At 34.5% G+C, this 16,757-nt stretch overlaps 2 protein-coding genes, 1 long non-coding RNA gene and 1 pseudogene across 3 annotated transcripts; 2 read left to right on the top strand and 2 right to left on the bottom strand.

The window, feature by feature from the left end:
- The first annotated feature begins 7 nt into the window (after positions 1 to 7).
- Positions 8 to 931, top strand: LOC116160104. Its single transcript, XR_004143137.1, has 3 exons — positions 8 to 239; positions 295 to 513; positions 562 to 931. It is a non-coding gene; the product is annotated as an uncharacterized LOC116160104 (long non-coding RNA).
- Positions 932 to 1,431: 500 nt separating this feature from the next.
- LOC116160103 lies at positions 1,432 to 3,100 on the bottom strand. The gene is made up of 2 exons (XM_031473244.1): positions 2,715 to 3,100; positions 1,432 to 2,663 (listed from the first exon to the last, which is right to left on the bottom strand). Exons 1-2 carry the CDS (start codon positions 2,950 to 2,952, stop codon positions 1,459 to 1,461), a joined length of 1,443 nt encoding a protein of 480 aa, XP_031329104.1. The 5' UTR covers positions 2,953 to 3,100; the 3' UTR covers positions 1,432 to 1,458.
- Positions 3,101 to 12,367: 9,267 nt separating this feature from the next.
- On the top strand, positions 12,368 to 12,941 carry LOC116164702. The gene is made up of 2 exons (XM_031478941.1): positions 12,368 to 12,579; positions 12,730 to 12,941. Exons 1-2 carry the CDS (start codon positions 12,397 to 12,399, stop codon positions 12,916 to 12,918), a joined length of 372 nt encoding a protein of 123 aa, XP_031334801.1. The 5' UTR covers positions 12,368 to 12,396; the 3' UTR covers positions 12,919 to 12,941.
- On the bottom strand, positions 12,941 to 15,345 carry LOC116164610 (annotated as a pseudogene).
- Positions 15,346 to 16,757: the final 1,412 nt, after the last annotated feature.

Below are 16,757 nucleotides of genomic sequence, written 5' to 3'. Positions count from 1 at the left end.
CATGTTCTTAATGCAGGACACATCATACTGTGTGGAGTAACAAACAAGGAGGAAAATCGTCTAACGTTGTATGCACTTTGTTTACAAACGAGTGCCTTACAAAGTGCACCACATAAAATCGAAGGGACTTTAGTGCATGATGACGAAAAGTGGGTTGTAGAAAAGTTTGCATGTTCTTGTAAAGCTGGGCAAAGTGGTCGATGCAAGCATATTTCAGCAGTTTTGCTACAATGTTCAAGGTTTTATTTAATCTATGCAGGTTAAACAGATGATATTTTGATATCCTTGTTGTAGGACTTCCCTCGATAAACTTGAAGCAGTTTCGCAAACTGATATTAAATGCACATGGTCTGCTCAGAAAGGCAAAACACAAGATAAATATAGAGCAATTCCTGTTAAAGAAATGCCGTGCATAAAGCAAAGTGATGGTATGAAATTGGACGAGGCAATTTTAATGGGCATACACGATAATTTGGTGTCTAAATTGCCAAATTCAGCATTGGCATTACACAAGTGAGCAATTTAATGTTACAATGTATATTATGTTAATGAACTTTGTAGGGCAGGACGACGTTGCACAAACCTTTCCACCTTTGAGAATGAAGAAGTGTTTACTCCATATGATGAGCATGATGTAGTCATTTTAAATCACGCAACGCAATCAATTTTAATGATGGAATTGTATCATTTTCATGTAAATTTCATAGGTTCTTGTTGTAAAGAATTGTTCGATAAACACTTATTGAAAGATATTGACGAAATATTGCTTAAAACTAAACAGTCAAAAGAATTTTGGAATATTGAAAGAAAATTTAGGGTTACAGGTTCACGAATTTATGAACTATATACGTATAAATCAGATGATTGGCAAAAAAAAGCAAATCGTTATTTTAATCCAATAAGTTTCATGAATAAATTTACTAAGCATGGCATTGAGCAAGAACCAGCTGTTGCCCGACAGATTTTTATGGATGCTACGGGCTTGAAAGTTGTAGAATGTGGATTGGTTGTTTCTCACTTTAATTCCTGGCTTGGTTATTCACCTGATGGAATAATTGTTGACCAAGACGGTAATCCAAAAGAATTAATCGAAATTAAATGCCCATTTGCAGGTATGTTGCAATTTATTATTAATCTAAAATAATTAAATGACTTGTTTTAGGTGCTACAGAGACCATAGGAAGTGTGGTACCTAAATTAAAATACTTGCAACTTGAAGACAATATTTATGAATTAAAAAAAAAACACAAATATTTTGCACAAGTGCAACTTGGGATGGCGATGCTAAATGTATTTAATTGCAAATTTATTATTTATTGTTCTTTTGATAAAAGCATGTTAATTCTAGATGTACCATATAATTACGATTTTTCAAAAACTTTATTGTTTAATGTTAAAGGAAAGTATTTTAAAAAAATGTTACATGTAATGTGTAATACATAAATTGTTATAAAAATATTATTTTAAAAATTTATCCTCTGCTAAAATTGGTGCTGACAAATTAGTAATTGCACAAATAATTATTATAATGTCATCAATGTAGTGTACAAGATTCCACTGAAGTTTCCCTCCTAGAATTTTAAAAATTTTGAGGCGTTGATTAGTGCGTTCAATGTGCACTCTGGCAGATGCTATTTCTTTAGTGAACATTGCTTCTCCTTCGTCAAATTGTGCTTTACCTCGAAGAAATGGTGGACGATACAGCTTAATCTCATACATTTTGCAAATGTCTTCAATTAAAAATCCCTTGTCAACCATAACTGCAGAACCTTTTTCTAATTTTTTGATTAATTCACTTCCGTGAAAAATAATTTTATCCGATGCTCTCCCTCCATATGCTTTACTAACAAAAGTTACTAAACCTGCTGGAGAAACTCCTGTCATAAATTTTACTGTAAGTGCACCTTTATAGTGTGAATAGAACCGTATTCGGCAACATAAACATTTTGGCGTCTGAATAAATATCTCAGTACAGTCTAAGACGATTTGAGTGTCTTGGAACTTTTCAAAACAGATTGGCATGTTTTGTGAATTTTCTATTTTTGACGGAAATACGATCACTGATTTTAAAATGGTGGAAAGTAACTTTATCATTTCTATAAAATAAATTCTGCACAGGACACTACTTATTCCATATAAAACTCCTAGGATAGTATAACTCACATCACATTTTAGTTTAGTAAATGTTAATGACACTCGATCCTTGACACATAGTTTATGTATTCGAACATCTTTATATATGATTGCAATAGACGCACAAATTTCATCCAACAAAATAAAACTATTCAGTCCGGTTAAACTTGTTAAAGCTTTTTCAGTTTGAATAAAGTGGGACAATGTCAACTTTGATGGTGTATTGACTTGAATTTGAAAGTCTCTGAAAGTTTTTGGTTCACTGTTTTGACTTTCAGTTTGTATTAATGTTAATAATGCATCAGCCGCTTGTAGTTCCTCAGTGGTGGGCACTGTGTCGATATTTTCATGACAATTGTCTTCAGTTACAGGATCGGTTGCCGGTATATCCCTTAATTCTTTCATTTGGTTTCGTATTGATAATCTTACTCCACGATTCGATGGTGCTAATTCCTGTACTGAACCATGAACAGGGTTAGGTAAACACATCGTAGGAATAACATTTTTTTTCAAATTCCTCCTTTGACGAACTAAAATACAAAATAAAATCATAACAGTTTCACACTTTTTCATTTACTTACTTGTAAAGAAATCATTTTCAGTAAAATGTAATGAACAAACTTTCATGAATTCACTAATGTTTTTTCCTATTCGAAGTTTAGTTTTCCAAATATATCTGCGATTTACGATTTCCCAAACGCCCAATTTTGTCTGAATTCGTACTGTGTCGTTGACGTTAGGAAATTTGTGGAAACTTATATCAGGGGTTCGCCGCTTCAAAGAGTTACACCCGGGTACACAGCAAAATGTATTCGCCATACCCACTACACTTGTTAATTAATTACTTAAATTTCTCAAAATTTTAACACAAGCAGATTAAACACGATAACAAAGCAAAATAAACGAAATTAAATCACCCTACCATACAAACGGTCTATAACCATTTGTTTGTTTACATATCTTAGGTACGTTTGAGCTTAATGAAATTCCCTATAGATCTGGGCGCCCTATGTATCTCATTTGGCGGCCTTATGTTGCACAGATGTTTGTTGATTGCTTGAATATCGTTAGGTCTACCAATATAATATGTGTGTTTGCTTGAGTTGCTAAATGAAATCCAGAGATCCCACAGTTGTTTCACTACACCTGAAAGGAAAAAAGATAATAGATATTTAATTTTCTGCAGTTCTTCAATGTACCTAATAAAACGCCATGCATATAATCTAGCGGAAATGACCACACAATGTCAAAGTACGGTGTTAATAAGATAGATGCTGGCCCCTTTACTCCATTAATATTAGTAACTTCATAGTTCTGAGCGTGTAACTCTCTCAAGTCTCTCATATGCAGATCGTGTGTTCTTAAAGTAGATGGAGTTTCTTCATGCACATACTTTACACGCTTGATTACACTTGTACCTGAATGGTAGCACCAACTACATCCATAATACCCATTAAATTTCAAACGATTTTGAATTACAGGTCTTGCTACTGAATCCACTGAGCAAAAGAGTGGTAGTAATTTATAAGTCTTTTCTTCTTCGTCAAACCGAACTTTTACACCAATTTCGTAAAGTTTCTTTGCCGTTACATTAAACTCATCTATAATCAAGTTCATTAAATGTACATCTGGTTCACATTTGCCAACCCAAACACCTATAAACACCAACTTATGAAACCGATCTTTTGAACAAATCTCATTAATGAAAAGTTGAACAGGCCACATTGACTTTTTGGAGGACGTAAAAATAGCAGCCCCATCTGTACTAAAGTTGTATGTCAAATCAAACTTTACTTTATTTTTTAAGTTTTTATAAACTTCACCATCATAATAGTCACATATTAAATTATTTTCTGAAGGTTTTGGATCTAATAAGACAGATTCTTTTAACAAATATTCAATCCTGGGTGTCGGATCTATCATTATGTAAACATTTTCACTATTTATGGTTAAATGATGTTCTTCCCGGCAATTTTCATTAGGACAAATGGATATATGATTTTTAAATTTTTTTTTTGTAACACTTTCCTCCAATTTTGTTTTACATTTTGTACAATAAAATGTATATTGAACAGCGCTGTCATCAGGATCGAACATTTTAGACATATAATACTTAGAGGTGTCAAATAAGTCATCATCAAGACTATTTGAACATATCTTAAGCATTTCAAATATATCTTGTTGTGCTTCATTTGTAAATCCGTGTTGTAAACTTAAGGCATATACCATACACATGACATCTTTTTGGGTAAGTTTTGCTTCTTTAAAAATATATTCTTCATTATTATTCCATAACTGTTCAAATGAATCTTCATTTGGAATATTCGTGTGGACATCGACATCTGAATTTTTCTCACTTGGGATTATATGATCATCTATAGTATTTTTTAGGTCATGTGGTTGGTTTATTTCCAAATTATCGTCATTTGCTTCATTTATATCATCACTCTGAGAGTTTTCTAAATTTTGAGCTGAGATACTTGCGGTGTCTACGCTTACCGATATGCCTAGAATAATAACTTTGTTGTGTAATGTTACTTATCGCATGTTATGTACAGCAAGATTCACAAGAAGTGGGCGTAGGTGATAAAAATAATATTTACTAACTTATACCTAGTAAACTTTGGCCCAATACTCAATAGATACTGAGATATTGAAATTATTAGAATGTTATCTGAAACGGAAAGTTCTGTTTGTTGCAGAAATTTGCGAACAATGCTGTACAATTGACAATATTCACAAATTTAATGTGGAGTTTGAACACTTACTATCGGCTATTAATACTAAAGAGCAATAGAGCATATTATAATACCATTAGTCAACACATTTTTTGAATAGAAGTCTAAAGAAAAGCTAATATTTACTATGTATACCATGTTGCAAAGTTGAGAGTGAGAAAGTAATAAGTCTTCAAGGGCTAATGATCAATATTTACAATCAATATTTATCATCTTACCAACTTGTTTCCAATGTCGTATTGTTCTTTCACTAACTAAGGGATTCACATTTGGTACAAGGTACTGCTTATTAACTCTTTTGCGTTTGCGAAATTCTGACATTTTCTGAAGTTCTCCTAGCCGCAAAAGGAACTTTAAAACAATGAATCACATTTCTATTTATAGAATATTTTCCCTAAACTTTCTATAGGTTTTTATAGAATATGGTTGGGAAGTGGTTGAATTCTATAGGATATAAATAAGTTTCTATTGTGTATTTATCCGTAACGAATGAATCCTATTGGTATCCAGTGGACTTTCCTAATCAAATCTTAATAAGTTTCTATTGGGACAAATTTCATTGGAAATGGTTGGGAAATGAATAATTTGTATGGGAATGCTGATTGGAGCGTATTATATTGTAATGTGTAATGATTGGGTCCTATTGGCACATAACGGAATTCCCAAGTCATATTTTTATAAGTTTTGATGGGGTAATTCTCAATGGCAATATACACATCGTCGATCCGGAAGAAAAGTGACACAACTCAAAAAACACGTATTTTAAGTTATACGCAGGAAATTACTTAAAAAGTTATCAACTTTGATCAGGAAAAACGTATTAACTATATTACACCTTATGACCGCTAGATGGTACAAGTGTCGCTTTTCTGTCAGTGCAAATAATATTGATGTGCGTCAGCAAAAGTGTCACATTTTCAGTTACGCGTTTGCTCTGCGAAAGACAACATACACTTAACACTATTGCGAGAAAAACGACCTATTTTGAGAAGTGACTTCAGTTTGTGCATTTTAGTGCAAGAAAAGTGACATTTTTTAAGTTGTGACGGTTTTCTTGTTTAGATAAGGTAAGATTTATGATCACTTCTGTGTACTATTTTGAAATGTGACATTATTCTAGATTCAACGGTGAATTTGGTTGATATTTTTGTGTCACTATTGTGATTGTGTCATTTTTCTTGACTAAAGATGTCAAAACGTTCCAAGCTAATATTACAAATAGCGCGAGATACGTCAGGAACTTTGGGATGTTTATTTCGTAACAACTCTAAAATAGAAAGGGAAACACTTACAGAGACGACAATAAATACAAATGATGGTACTTGTGAACAGCAAGACCATAACAAGTGCACCGGAGTAGAGACAAATGCTTCAAAAGGTACCTAACCGATCTTTGTTAGTAATTTATATTGCAAATTATCAATTTATGTAGATAACTGTGATGCCACGTTGCAAGATCAACTGGATGACAATAATCCCGAAAAAAATACGGATAATATTGAAAAAATAGGCGAAAACAGTCAGTATGAAAACACGATAGATTCAAACAAAGGCAGTATTGAAAAGGACCCTGAACAGGAGCCAGATTGGAAATCGATAGACGGTGAGTAACTTAAATTAAAAGTTAATATAAAAATTATAACTATTACATTCGTTTTTGCTCATTAGTTTTTATTTGCGTAATATTATCTTAACGGATTAAAGCATTTTAAGTGTACCTTGTTTTTTCCAATTTACAGAAGCAACCACACTCAGCTTATCAAGAAGTTCACCATCAAGCAACTCTTCACGACGTAGTAGCTCATCTAATTCATCTTCAAAATCTAAAAAAAAATCAGCCTCTAAGTAATTCTAATTACGACATTAACTCTGATGATTCGTTTGCCGATCCAGATTTTGAAGTCGGTACTTCTACTTCTAGCGATGGTGAATCCGATGATGATGAATCACTTGCTACAGGACAAGATGAGGATAAAGAAAATGAACGAAAAAGTAAACGCAGAAAAGTTAGTTACCCAAGAGAAGAGAAAAAAAATGTAAGAAAAAAAATAAGCAACCCTGCCAGCTGGCGAAAAAATATCGCAAAGCAGCTGCGAAATTCTGGCAAAAGCTACGAGTCAAGTTCAAAAAGTAAAAAGAAATTCAAATCACGAGAAATTCAACCACCATGCAATGATAAATGCAGGCTTAGGTGCTTTGAAAAAATTACCCAAGACCAAAGAGAAATAATTTTTCAAGACTATTGGAATATGGGAAACATACAGAGACAACGGGAATTTCTGCTAAATTCCATGACAGCTGTGATTCCTCAGTACCGGTATACTAGGGAAAATAGCAACCGCCGCCAAAACAATGCCTTTCATTTTGATATAATGGGTAAAAAAGTTAGGGTTTGTAAGGTTTTCTTTAAGGCAACTTTAGCTATAAACGATCGACCAATCCGCACTGTTATAGAAAAGAAAAGTTTTTTGTCTCAACAGATGATTTCTGAGGACTTGAGAGGAAAGCATAACAAGCATCCACATGTGGACGAAGGAATTAAAGAGGGAGTAAGAAACTTCATAAAAATGATTCCTCGTATAGAAAGCCACTATTGTCGCTCACAAACTACAAAAGAATACATTGATGGTGGGAAATCTATTGCCCAGATACATAGGGATTACACTGATCAATGCAGAGAACAAAAACTTCCTACTGCCAACTATGTGATGTTCTCCAGGATATTTAATCAAGAATTTAACATTTCATTCTTTTCACCAAAAAAAGATCAGTGCGAGCTTTGTAATTCCTACAAAAATTCTAATGATCAAGAGAAACTGGAGCTTCAGATCAAGTATGACGCACACCACGAAGAAAAGAAGCTGTCCAGATTAGAGAAAGAAAACGACAAAAAGTCTGAAAGTATTGTAGCCGTGTATGACCTACAAGCGATTTTACCTTGTCCCAGAGGAGACGTATCCACATACTACTATTCTTCTAAACTGAACGTGTTTAATTTGACTGTGTTCAATTTAAATACCACGGACGTCCAATGCTACGTCTGGCATGAAGGCCAAGCAAATAGAGGTGTAAATGAAATTGGATCATGTATATTGCGATACCTACAAGACCAAAACCAAAAAGCCGTTGCTGAAAACAAAATTATAGATATTGTTTTTTACTCTGATAACTGTGCTGGGCAGCAAAAGAATCGTTTCATGTTTTCTATGTATTCGTATGCAGTATCTCAATATAAAAATATTAACAGTATTACACATAAATATCTAATAACTGGACACAGTCAAAATGAAGGAGATAGTGCCCATTCAGTAATTGAACGCCACATTACGAGATCGCTTAAGTCTGGACCAATATTAATTCCGGAGCAGTATGTCTCCTTAATTCGAACAGCAAAGAAATCTGGAAAGCCTTACCGAGTACATGAACTGTCCTATGAAGATTTTTTTGATCTTAAAGAACTGACAAATGACCTTAACTTTATAAATTTTTCTAAAAATAGTGAGGGAGATATTTTCAAAATTTCCGATGTAAAAATTATTAAACTTATAAAGGATCATCCCGGAAAAATGTATTACAAGGATTCCTATAAAGAATCTGAATTTAAGGTCATTGATCTCGTTAAAAGAAAACGAAAAGGAGGAGAACATAAAGAAATATCATTAAAGAACGCATATCAACAAAAGGTGGGCATAACAGACAAAAAGAAAAAAGTTTTACTATCTCTATTCAAGAAAAACAGTATTTCTAAATGTTATTTTGATTATTATAATGCACTATAATGCTTTTTTATACCAAAAAATGTTTATTTTTATTATCTACGTTCGAATATAGTGTTACTTGCTTTGTTAGACTATTATTTTCATTTTTCTAATAAAATAAGGCAATAAATCTTGGTGTATTATTTAGAATTTCCATTATAGATTTTGCAAGAAAAGTGTCATAACTATTTGAAAAAAAAGTTTGATCGACAATTAATCAAAGTACCTTTTACAATTACACTTGCAAAGGTTAAATAAAAGTATATCGAAAGCGGCTAATCCATATTTAAATTAGTTATTTCTCTACTTCAAGTTTTATTTTAAACAAAAATTAAAAGCGTTCCCGTATAAATCGGCTATTTTTGACTTAAGTCACTTTTCTTCCGGATCGACGACATATAGGTTTCGATTACGCTACGTACCTATCGCGATCGGTTTTGCTGAAACTGTGAACAGCATAAAGAAGTGAATTTCGACGATACATTTTTTCGGTATCGATAGTAATCGTATCGACCTTGTGGTGCAATAAAGTTATCAAAGAGATATAAATCGTTGCCTATCGATTCAAGCATTGAACACCACTAATGCCCGTGCTAATATTCGTGTATTGATCCCAGATCGAAGTAATCTCGGATTGACAAGTGACGTTTTCACTTATAATTGCACAAGAGGTTTGTATTTTACCGAGTAAATTTGGGTTGTTTAGGTAATGAAAATCTGTTGCCTAGCAATTAGACGAGAAAAACTGTCAAATAATAAAAATGCGACACCGCAGGTGGAGCATTTTTAGGTTGACAGTTTTTCGAGTCCAATTGCTAAAAGGAAACAGATTTGAATTGCCACAACCCAAATTTACTCGGTTTAAATACAAACCTCGAGTGTAATTCGGCAGGACAATTTAACGAACAAGAAATTCACCAAACTAATCAATTATTGACAGATGTCAAACTAGTCATATGGGTAAGGATAATGCGATTATTGGTTCGAAAATGAATAAGTGAAAAAACCACTAGTGCATTTGTCGCTGGAAAAGTTGCAGGTAACTTTTGCCGCTGTCAAAGTGACAATTACACTGCGGCTTATGTGATTTTTTATACATGAGTTGAATTGTCTATAGAAAACGAGAATTAATCTTCGATCTCGGATCAATACACGACTACCCTAACAGCAAAAACGGTTGGTTAGTTGTTGGCCCAACTATTCTTCCCACAGTTGGTCAACGGTAAGACTTGGCACTCCAACTGTTGGCCAACTTACAACCTTCCAACAATGGCCCAACCAATAGGGTGTTTTCAATATATTCGTACTAACCTAATTTGTACTGTATTTTATACATAAAGGTGAGCGTAACGGTATGGGCTCATTAAAAAACGATATACTTATTTAAGTATTTATAATGCAATAAGACTTAGAAAACTCATTAAAACCAACAATTTCAAAGGGAAATCTAAACGCAATTTCATTGGTCAATGCGATGTGACGTCTCACCGTATATAAATGGCGGATTGTTTACCTTTTCACCTTGGTAGATAGTGTTGTGTCGTATGTTTAAATTATATTGCGGGATTGTTTCGTGGATTATAAACTTGAAATGTCTTCAGAGAACTTTGTGAAAGCGTCCTCAAACAATTTGCCATCCGTAGACATTTTTATGGTGATGGAATTTATAAAAGAAGATGATCGTTTTAATGCAGCTGAATTCAGAAATGTGAAGGCAACAACGTAAGTAAATATTGTGATAAATTATCGCGAAATGCGTTTCTTTAAGATGGTTTAAGTAATGTACAAACAGTTGGATGGTGTTAAGTAGTTAATTTTATTAATTTTTTCACGTCACGTTAATTAGAGGTTAAGTTCTTAAACAAAAATAAATTTAGTTAGGGTTCAGTAGAGTGCAATCTAAATCCAAATAGTTTAAGAATGTCACGTTTCTTAACTCTAAATCTAAAGTAATGTTTCAAAAACAGAGCAACTCGTGAGGCATATGGTGATAACGCCATTGGATATGTGGAATTGAAGAGGGAGGGCCCTTTGTGCACTTTACAGTGCAAAATATGCCCAGAACACAGAGTCCGTTCGAAGAATTATGCCGTATCTTTAATTGTCGATGAGGAGGAAGAAAAAATAGTAAATGTAATCTGCAAAGATTGTGCGGCTGCGGCAGGTAATTTGTTATCTATAAAATTATGCTGAGTAGCTCTTTAATAACAATTTTTATAGGCCATACATTTTTAAACATGCACAATGTTAGGTAGTCATTGATAGTAATAAAAACAATCTATATAAACATAAATTCACTGCAGAAAACAAATCAAAACCGTAGAACGCGTGCTGTTTATAATGACAGTTCCAGTGTTTACATGCACTGTGACGTAGTTGAGAACAGGTGACCGTACAAACGCGCGGCTGTCCGTTTACGCGGCAAATTTCTGATTTCGAATTTTATTTTGAAATTACTCGAAAATGAAGGCTCGGATATTTTTTTTAAAATGTGTAGCTCGTTTATACGGCCAATGGGCTTTCGTTTTGTCCAGTTTTTAAAAAATGTGAAAACACCCTATTGATCATAGTAGGACCAACACATTATTTCTCCAGTGGGCCTACCACTTCTCCTCCTCATTAGCCAACAATTATTTAAACAATATATTGTTGTTTACGTTATTGGACAGGAATTAAGTAAAATAAAGTATCCAAAGAAAAATAAATTTTTATTTTAAAATTAAAAAAATATAAATTTTTCAATGGAAAAGTTGCATATTACAATATGGTAAAGATACATATGAATTACTCGTCTTTTCACAAAAGTTCGGCAAAAGCAAACATTTTTCATCATTTTCAATTGATCTTACGATAACAACATCATCATTTTTTGTTAAGAAGCAAGAGTCGGCTCGTGTTGTACCCACAACGCAATGGTTCGTTAATCTTATTGAAGTGATTTTACCTCTTTTTCTTTTAACTGCACTTTCTGGATTACTTTTTGGAATGTCATCACCACTTAACTCTCTTAACCGTTTAGAAACTTGCTGCAAAGGATTGTTAGGACCACGTACCATTCTTTTTAATTTCCCAAGAAAATTTTCAAATGGAAAGGATGAAAAGTTATCAAGACAACCAAAACGTCCTGCATCAGCAGCTAAGTGAAGAAGGTTATGAAAATTATAAACTAGAAGTTCTTTGCAGTAATTTTGGGAAATATTTTCAACGAAACAATGCAATAAATCGTTAGCAGAGTTTCTCCATATTTCAGATTTACAATATTCACTATTAAGTAAATACACAGCACAATGAAGTAATAGAAAATGTGTGTATAATTTTTTTGGTAGTATACCATGAAGACAAACTGGCCCAAGGTATAAAACAAATGATCGGAATTCGGTAGCTTTCCAAAATTTAAACATTTTTAAAGGCCTAGGTCTTCTGCTAAATTCTTTGGGATAATGCTGTTGACTTATTATGGACAATCTAAAGGCGCGTCCAGACATGGCGAACGAGCGCGAACAAGCACTCGCGAGCACGAGAATTTCGTCAAGTGTGGACGTAGCGGCAAGCGCAAACGAACATGAAGAAGCAACGACAAACGTCGGCGAACGCGATCCGCCGTCGGTCGGTACATCAAAGGAAAATGCTCGTTCGTGTTTGATCGCGATCGTCAGGTCTGGACGGGGAACGAACGGTCGCTGTTGCATTTGCAAACGAAAAGTGGCAGTTGAGTCAACAGGTTGAGTTAAACTAGCAGTGTTGATTGATTTTGCGTGTTAAGCCTCATGGAATGGTCCAACGACATAGTTATTTCTTTTATAAAAGATGTGGAAAAGTTGGCAATGCTATGGGATAGCCAAAATCCCTTTTACAAAATTACAAGGAAAAAGAATGATGCGTGGTCCGAATTAGCTCGTACTTACAATAGTACACCAGAAGAAGTAAAAAAGAAATGGAAGAGTTTACAGGTAAGTTAATGATTTATTAAACATTGTTCCTTAATTTTCTTTGTTATTAAAATTTTAATTGAACTTAAAAGTTCCAGATTTTTGCATAGGTGGGTACCTATTTTTAGGTATATGGTCTGTAGGTAATGTAATATTTATTATTTTTTTTAGGCGTCGTATAGAAGGGAGAGACAAAAAGTCAAAGATGTTACTCATTCAGGCATGGCGACAGCTGACAAATATACTCCCACCTGGTTTGCTTATGATGCTTTGGCATTTATGTCAGATCGTTATACTCCACGGAAAACACAAAATACTTCAGAAGTAAGAATTTTTATTCAGATACATATTTTACCGTAACGAACAATAATAGTTAATAACAATATATAGATAACCTACTCATAATCGTCTTGCCATGAAACGCGTTCTGTTTTGCAAAATTCCGCAAACGTATCCCTGATTTTTTTTACATTTTCGGCTGTTTTTCGAGGAATACATCGAAAAGAGCTAAACGCCGATCTTTCTTGGTAATCGTTCCCTTGCGTACTTTTTTTTTCTACACCTGACTTCTCGGTAAAATTATTATAGTTTTTGCGATTTCTTAAAAAGTTGTGTAGATATAAACATGCAAGCACAACAAGAGTTGCTTTATCAGGATTTAACAGCATTGGTTTCCTGAACACTCTGAATACAGACGATAATATGCCGAATGCATTTTCAACAATTCGTCGCGCTCTACTCAGTCGATAATTGAAAGCTCTTTCTTTTGTACCTTTTTCCCAGGATCCTGTATAGGGTTTCATAATATTTTTCATAAGCGGAAACGCGTCATCTGCTACAAACACGTAAGGTGCGACAGAATTGGTTGTTGGGAGGGGCGCTTCTTCTGGCAAGTTTAAAGAATTTGATTCCATGTCAAGATAGAAACTAGTATTTTTAAACACACCACCATCGGAAATACGTCCTTGACAACCGACGTCTGCATAAATAAATTTGTAATTTGCATCAACAACTGCCATTAACACAATACTGAAGTGCGATTTATAGTTAAAGTAGTCGGAACCGCTGTTGATAGGTGCTTGTAAAGCTATGTGCTTCCCGTCTATCGCGCCTAAACAATGGGGGAAATTCCATAAATTGTAGTAATCTTCCGAAATTTTGAGCCATTCTTCCCTGGAAGTTGGTGTCTGGAACAAAGAGAATTACCTGATAGATATTTATTTTCTGTAATACTCAAAAATAATTTTAAGAGCGGCGATAAACAAACTAACCAAAATTAATCACCAAGACCACGAACAAAACTAATAAAACCATTAATTTTTGTAACTTAACCTTTTGTATGTTTTTCCTTGGTTTTTAGGATTCCCAGCAGCTCCTCGGTGAAGGTGACGATGAAATCCTGGGCGATGGTGAAGATGAAGAAAGGAATGATAAAACCTTAAAGGAAGCAACCTCAAAGGAAACTGGAAGCAAATGTGACGAAGAAAAAAGTGAGATGCCCTTATCTACCACGACTACAAAAAGCACTCTAAAACAACCTTTGTTTTCAAAATCATCGTGTGCCAAGAGGCCTAAAGAAGATCCTAGAATAGATGAAGTTTATAGTATTTTGAAATCGACTGCATCAGAACGTCCAGTTACTCGTGATGATAATGATGTATTTGGAGAATACGTTGCGAAAACGTTGAGAACATTAGATAGTCACTCGAGAATTGTAGCCAAGCATTATATAAATCAAAATCTGTTTGACGCTGAAATGGGAAGATTTAGGCAGCCATTATTACATATGCAATCACAGTTCCAGCCTCAGTATTCCAGCTCGGCTTCTGCGCATTCTTCAACAACGGTGACACCATTCCCTTCACCTTCACTAAGCCTTGGGAATCCTAATCAAAATTCTCAGCAACAGTTTTCAACTAATCAAAGCCTACCGGCGAGTAACCATCAGATAACTCCAACTCCTATGCAGACAGCTCCGTTGCAACATGCAGAACAAGTTTCAGCAATGAGCATGGGATCTACAGTTCACGAGTCTAATGACAGACATACAGAAGAATCTGCAGCACCCTCGTTACTTACGTTTTTCACAAATTTTCAATAGGCATCGGTAGTTTTAATGTAATATTTTTTGTAACATTATCCCTAACCTATGCATATAGCAATTGGTGAAATAAATATAAAAAAGTATCTTACCTACCTTAATTTCATGTCGTAGAGCGTCTATTATCGCAGCACAAACTTCAGGAATAATCGTTGCAATAACTTGTTTTGAAAATTTAAATAGATAACTAAGGCTGGCGTAGGAATCCCCTGTTGCAAGAAATCTTAAAGTCACACTTAGTCTTTCTTTTGCTGGAATAGCTTCTCTGTAATAAGTGTCCTTTTTTTTCTATTTTTGGTCCTATTAATTGCAACAATTCTTCAAAATCAGTGGCAGTCATTCTGGAAAAGTTTGTAAAATGCCCGGAATCTTCTTGTGTAAGGGTAAGCAATAATTCTGAAGCATTACGGTTTTCTCTGTCTCTAAATATTGATGTCATCCACCATCGACGGCGCCTTCTGCGTTTTTTCTCGTTTAATTTCAGAAACAAAAACGCAGCACTTGCTACTATTATTTTTTTCTTTCGAGTCGAATCCATGCTCGAAAACAGAAAACTGTGGAACACAAACGAATGGTAAAATGGCCGCGAATTGTTCGTTCGCGCTCGTTTTAAAGAAAATCTCTCTGCTTTCCGCTCGTCGATGCTTGTTTGCGTTCGCCAACGCTTGTTCGCGCTCGTTCGCCATGTCTGGACGCGCCTTAACTGATATATCTGCAATGGAAACTGCACGAAGTTTACACTTCTTGGGGCCCTTTTCCACCCATATTCGAATTAGCCGTTTCATAACGCCCAGGGGATCAATTTTTGAGCGCTCGCAAATGAGAAACGTATACGGAACAATACGAATAGTAGTTTGTTTCAAATTTTGACAGCACGTTTCTTTGCGCGCTCTTAAAATATCCTTCGCTTTTTTGCGAGCGGTAGATAGCTGGCGTAATTTGATATTCGAATGCGTTTTGCTTTGAATATAAAGTATAGTGACCAGTTGATCGTCAATTTTAAAAATTTTATCGAAAATAGAAGAATTGATAAACGTTTTGGCCATTCAAGATTTTAGATTTTTTACGTAATTTGGTTTTCCGGGAACTATAGGGTGCATAGACTGCACGCATGTGCCCATTTTTCCTCCGAAAATTGAGGATCCGGAGCATCCTGAATATTTTTATATAAACCGAAATGGTTACCACTCTATTAATGTGCAGTCGGTAAGTTTAAAGAATGGAAGATGAGTGGATAACGTTACAAAAATGTTGTTAGATATGTGACAGCAGCCTCAACATTCTAAATGTGAAAGCAAGGTATCCGGGAAGTAGGTACTAACGATGCATATAGATATACCTATATCAGAAAAAACTCGTTGTTGTTCCATTCTCTAAATGGGGTGATGAACCATATAGGAAATAGACGACTCAATTCCTCAAAGGGGAAGGTTTTGAGGAATTGAGTTTTCCTATTTATGGAATCAATCAAATGTCAATGGTCTTATGCAGCAATTACATCGATTAGTATTGGGTGTGTGACACATTTATTAATAAATGTAGTTCCTTACACTTTGGGGAAATACTTATTCTTTACAGGAGATTCGGGATATCCCCTTCGCTCTTGGTTGTTAACACCTTTTAATAATGTGGAACCAAACACTCCAGAAAGCCGTTACAATAATCTCCACAAAACAACAAAGGCAACAATAGAGATGTAATGGTTTGTTAAAGAAGCAATTTCGTTTTTTATTAAAGCATCGATTTCTTCATTATACCTATATACTCCAGTCGACGCGCCGCTTCGCTCTAGTGAGCGGTACCCTTTATTTTTCACATATTCCACCAGCATAGTTTTTTGCTTTTCGGAATCATTTGCACCTCTCTTTTTTAAACTGTCCATTATAATAACGAGGTACAATTATATACACCTCTTTAACCATAGAACAGATGGAATGAGAATAAATACGAAATTAGATTTAATTTTGCGAAATGTCAATTTTAATTCAGGTGTTGTCAAATCTATCAATCGCATCTTTACGATGATCGTAAGTAAAGTTGCGAATAATAGAAACTGTCACTCAAAAATTGATTGTTTTCTTGACATTCGTAACTACGT

Source organism: Photinus pyralis, unplaced genomic scaffold, assembly GCF_008802855.1.
Source record: "Photinus pyralis isolate 1611_PpyrPB1 unplaced genomic scaffold, Ppyr1.3 Ppyr1.4_LG1, whole genome shotgun sequence".
Classification (NCBI taxonomy): domain Eukaryota; kingdom Metazoa; phylum Arthropoda; class Insecta; order Coleoptera; family Lampyridae; genus Photinus; species Photinus pyralis.
Note: the sequence above shows the minus strand (reverse complement) of the source record. Positions and strands in the feature narration are given on the sequence as shown.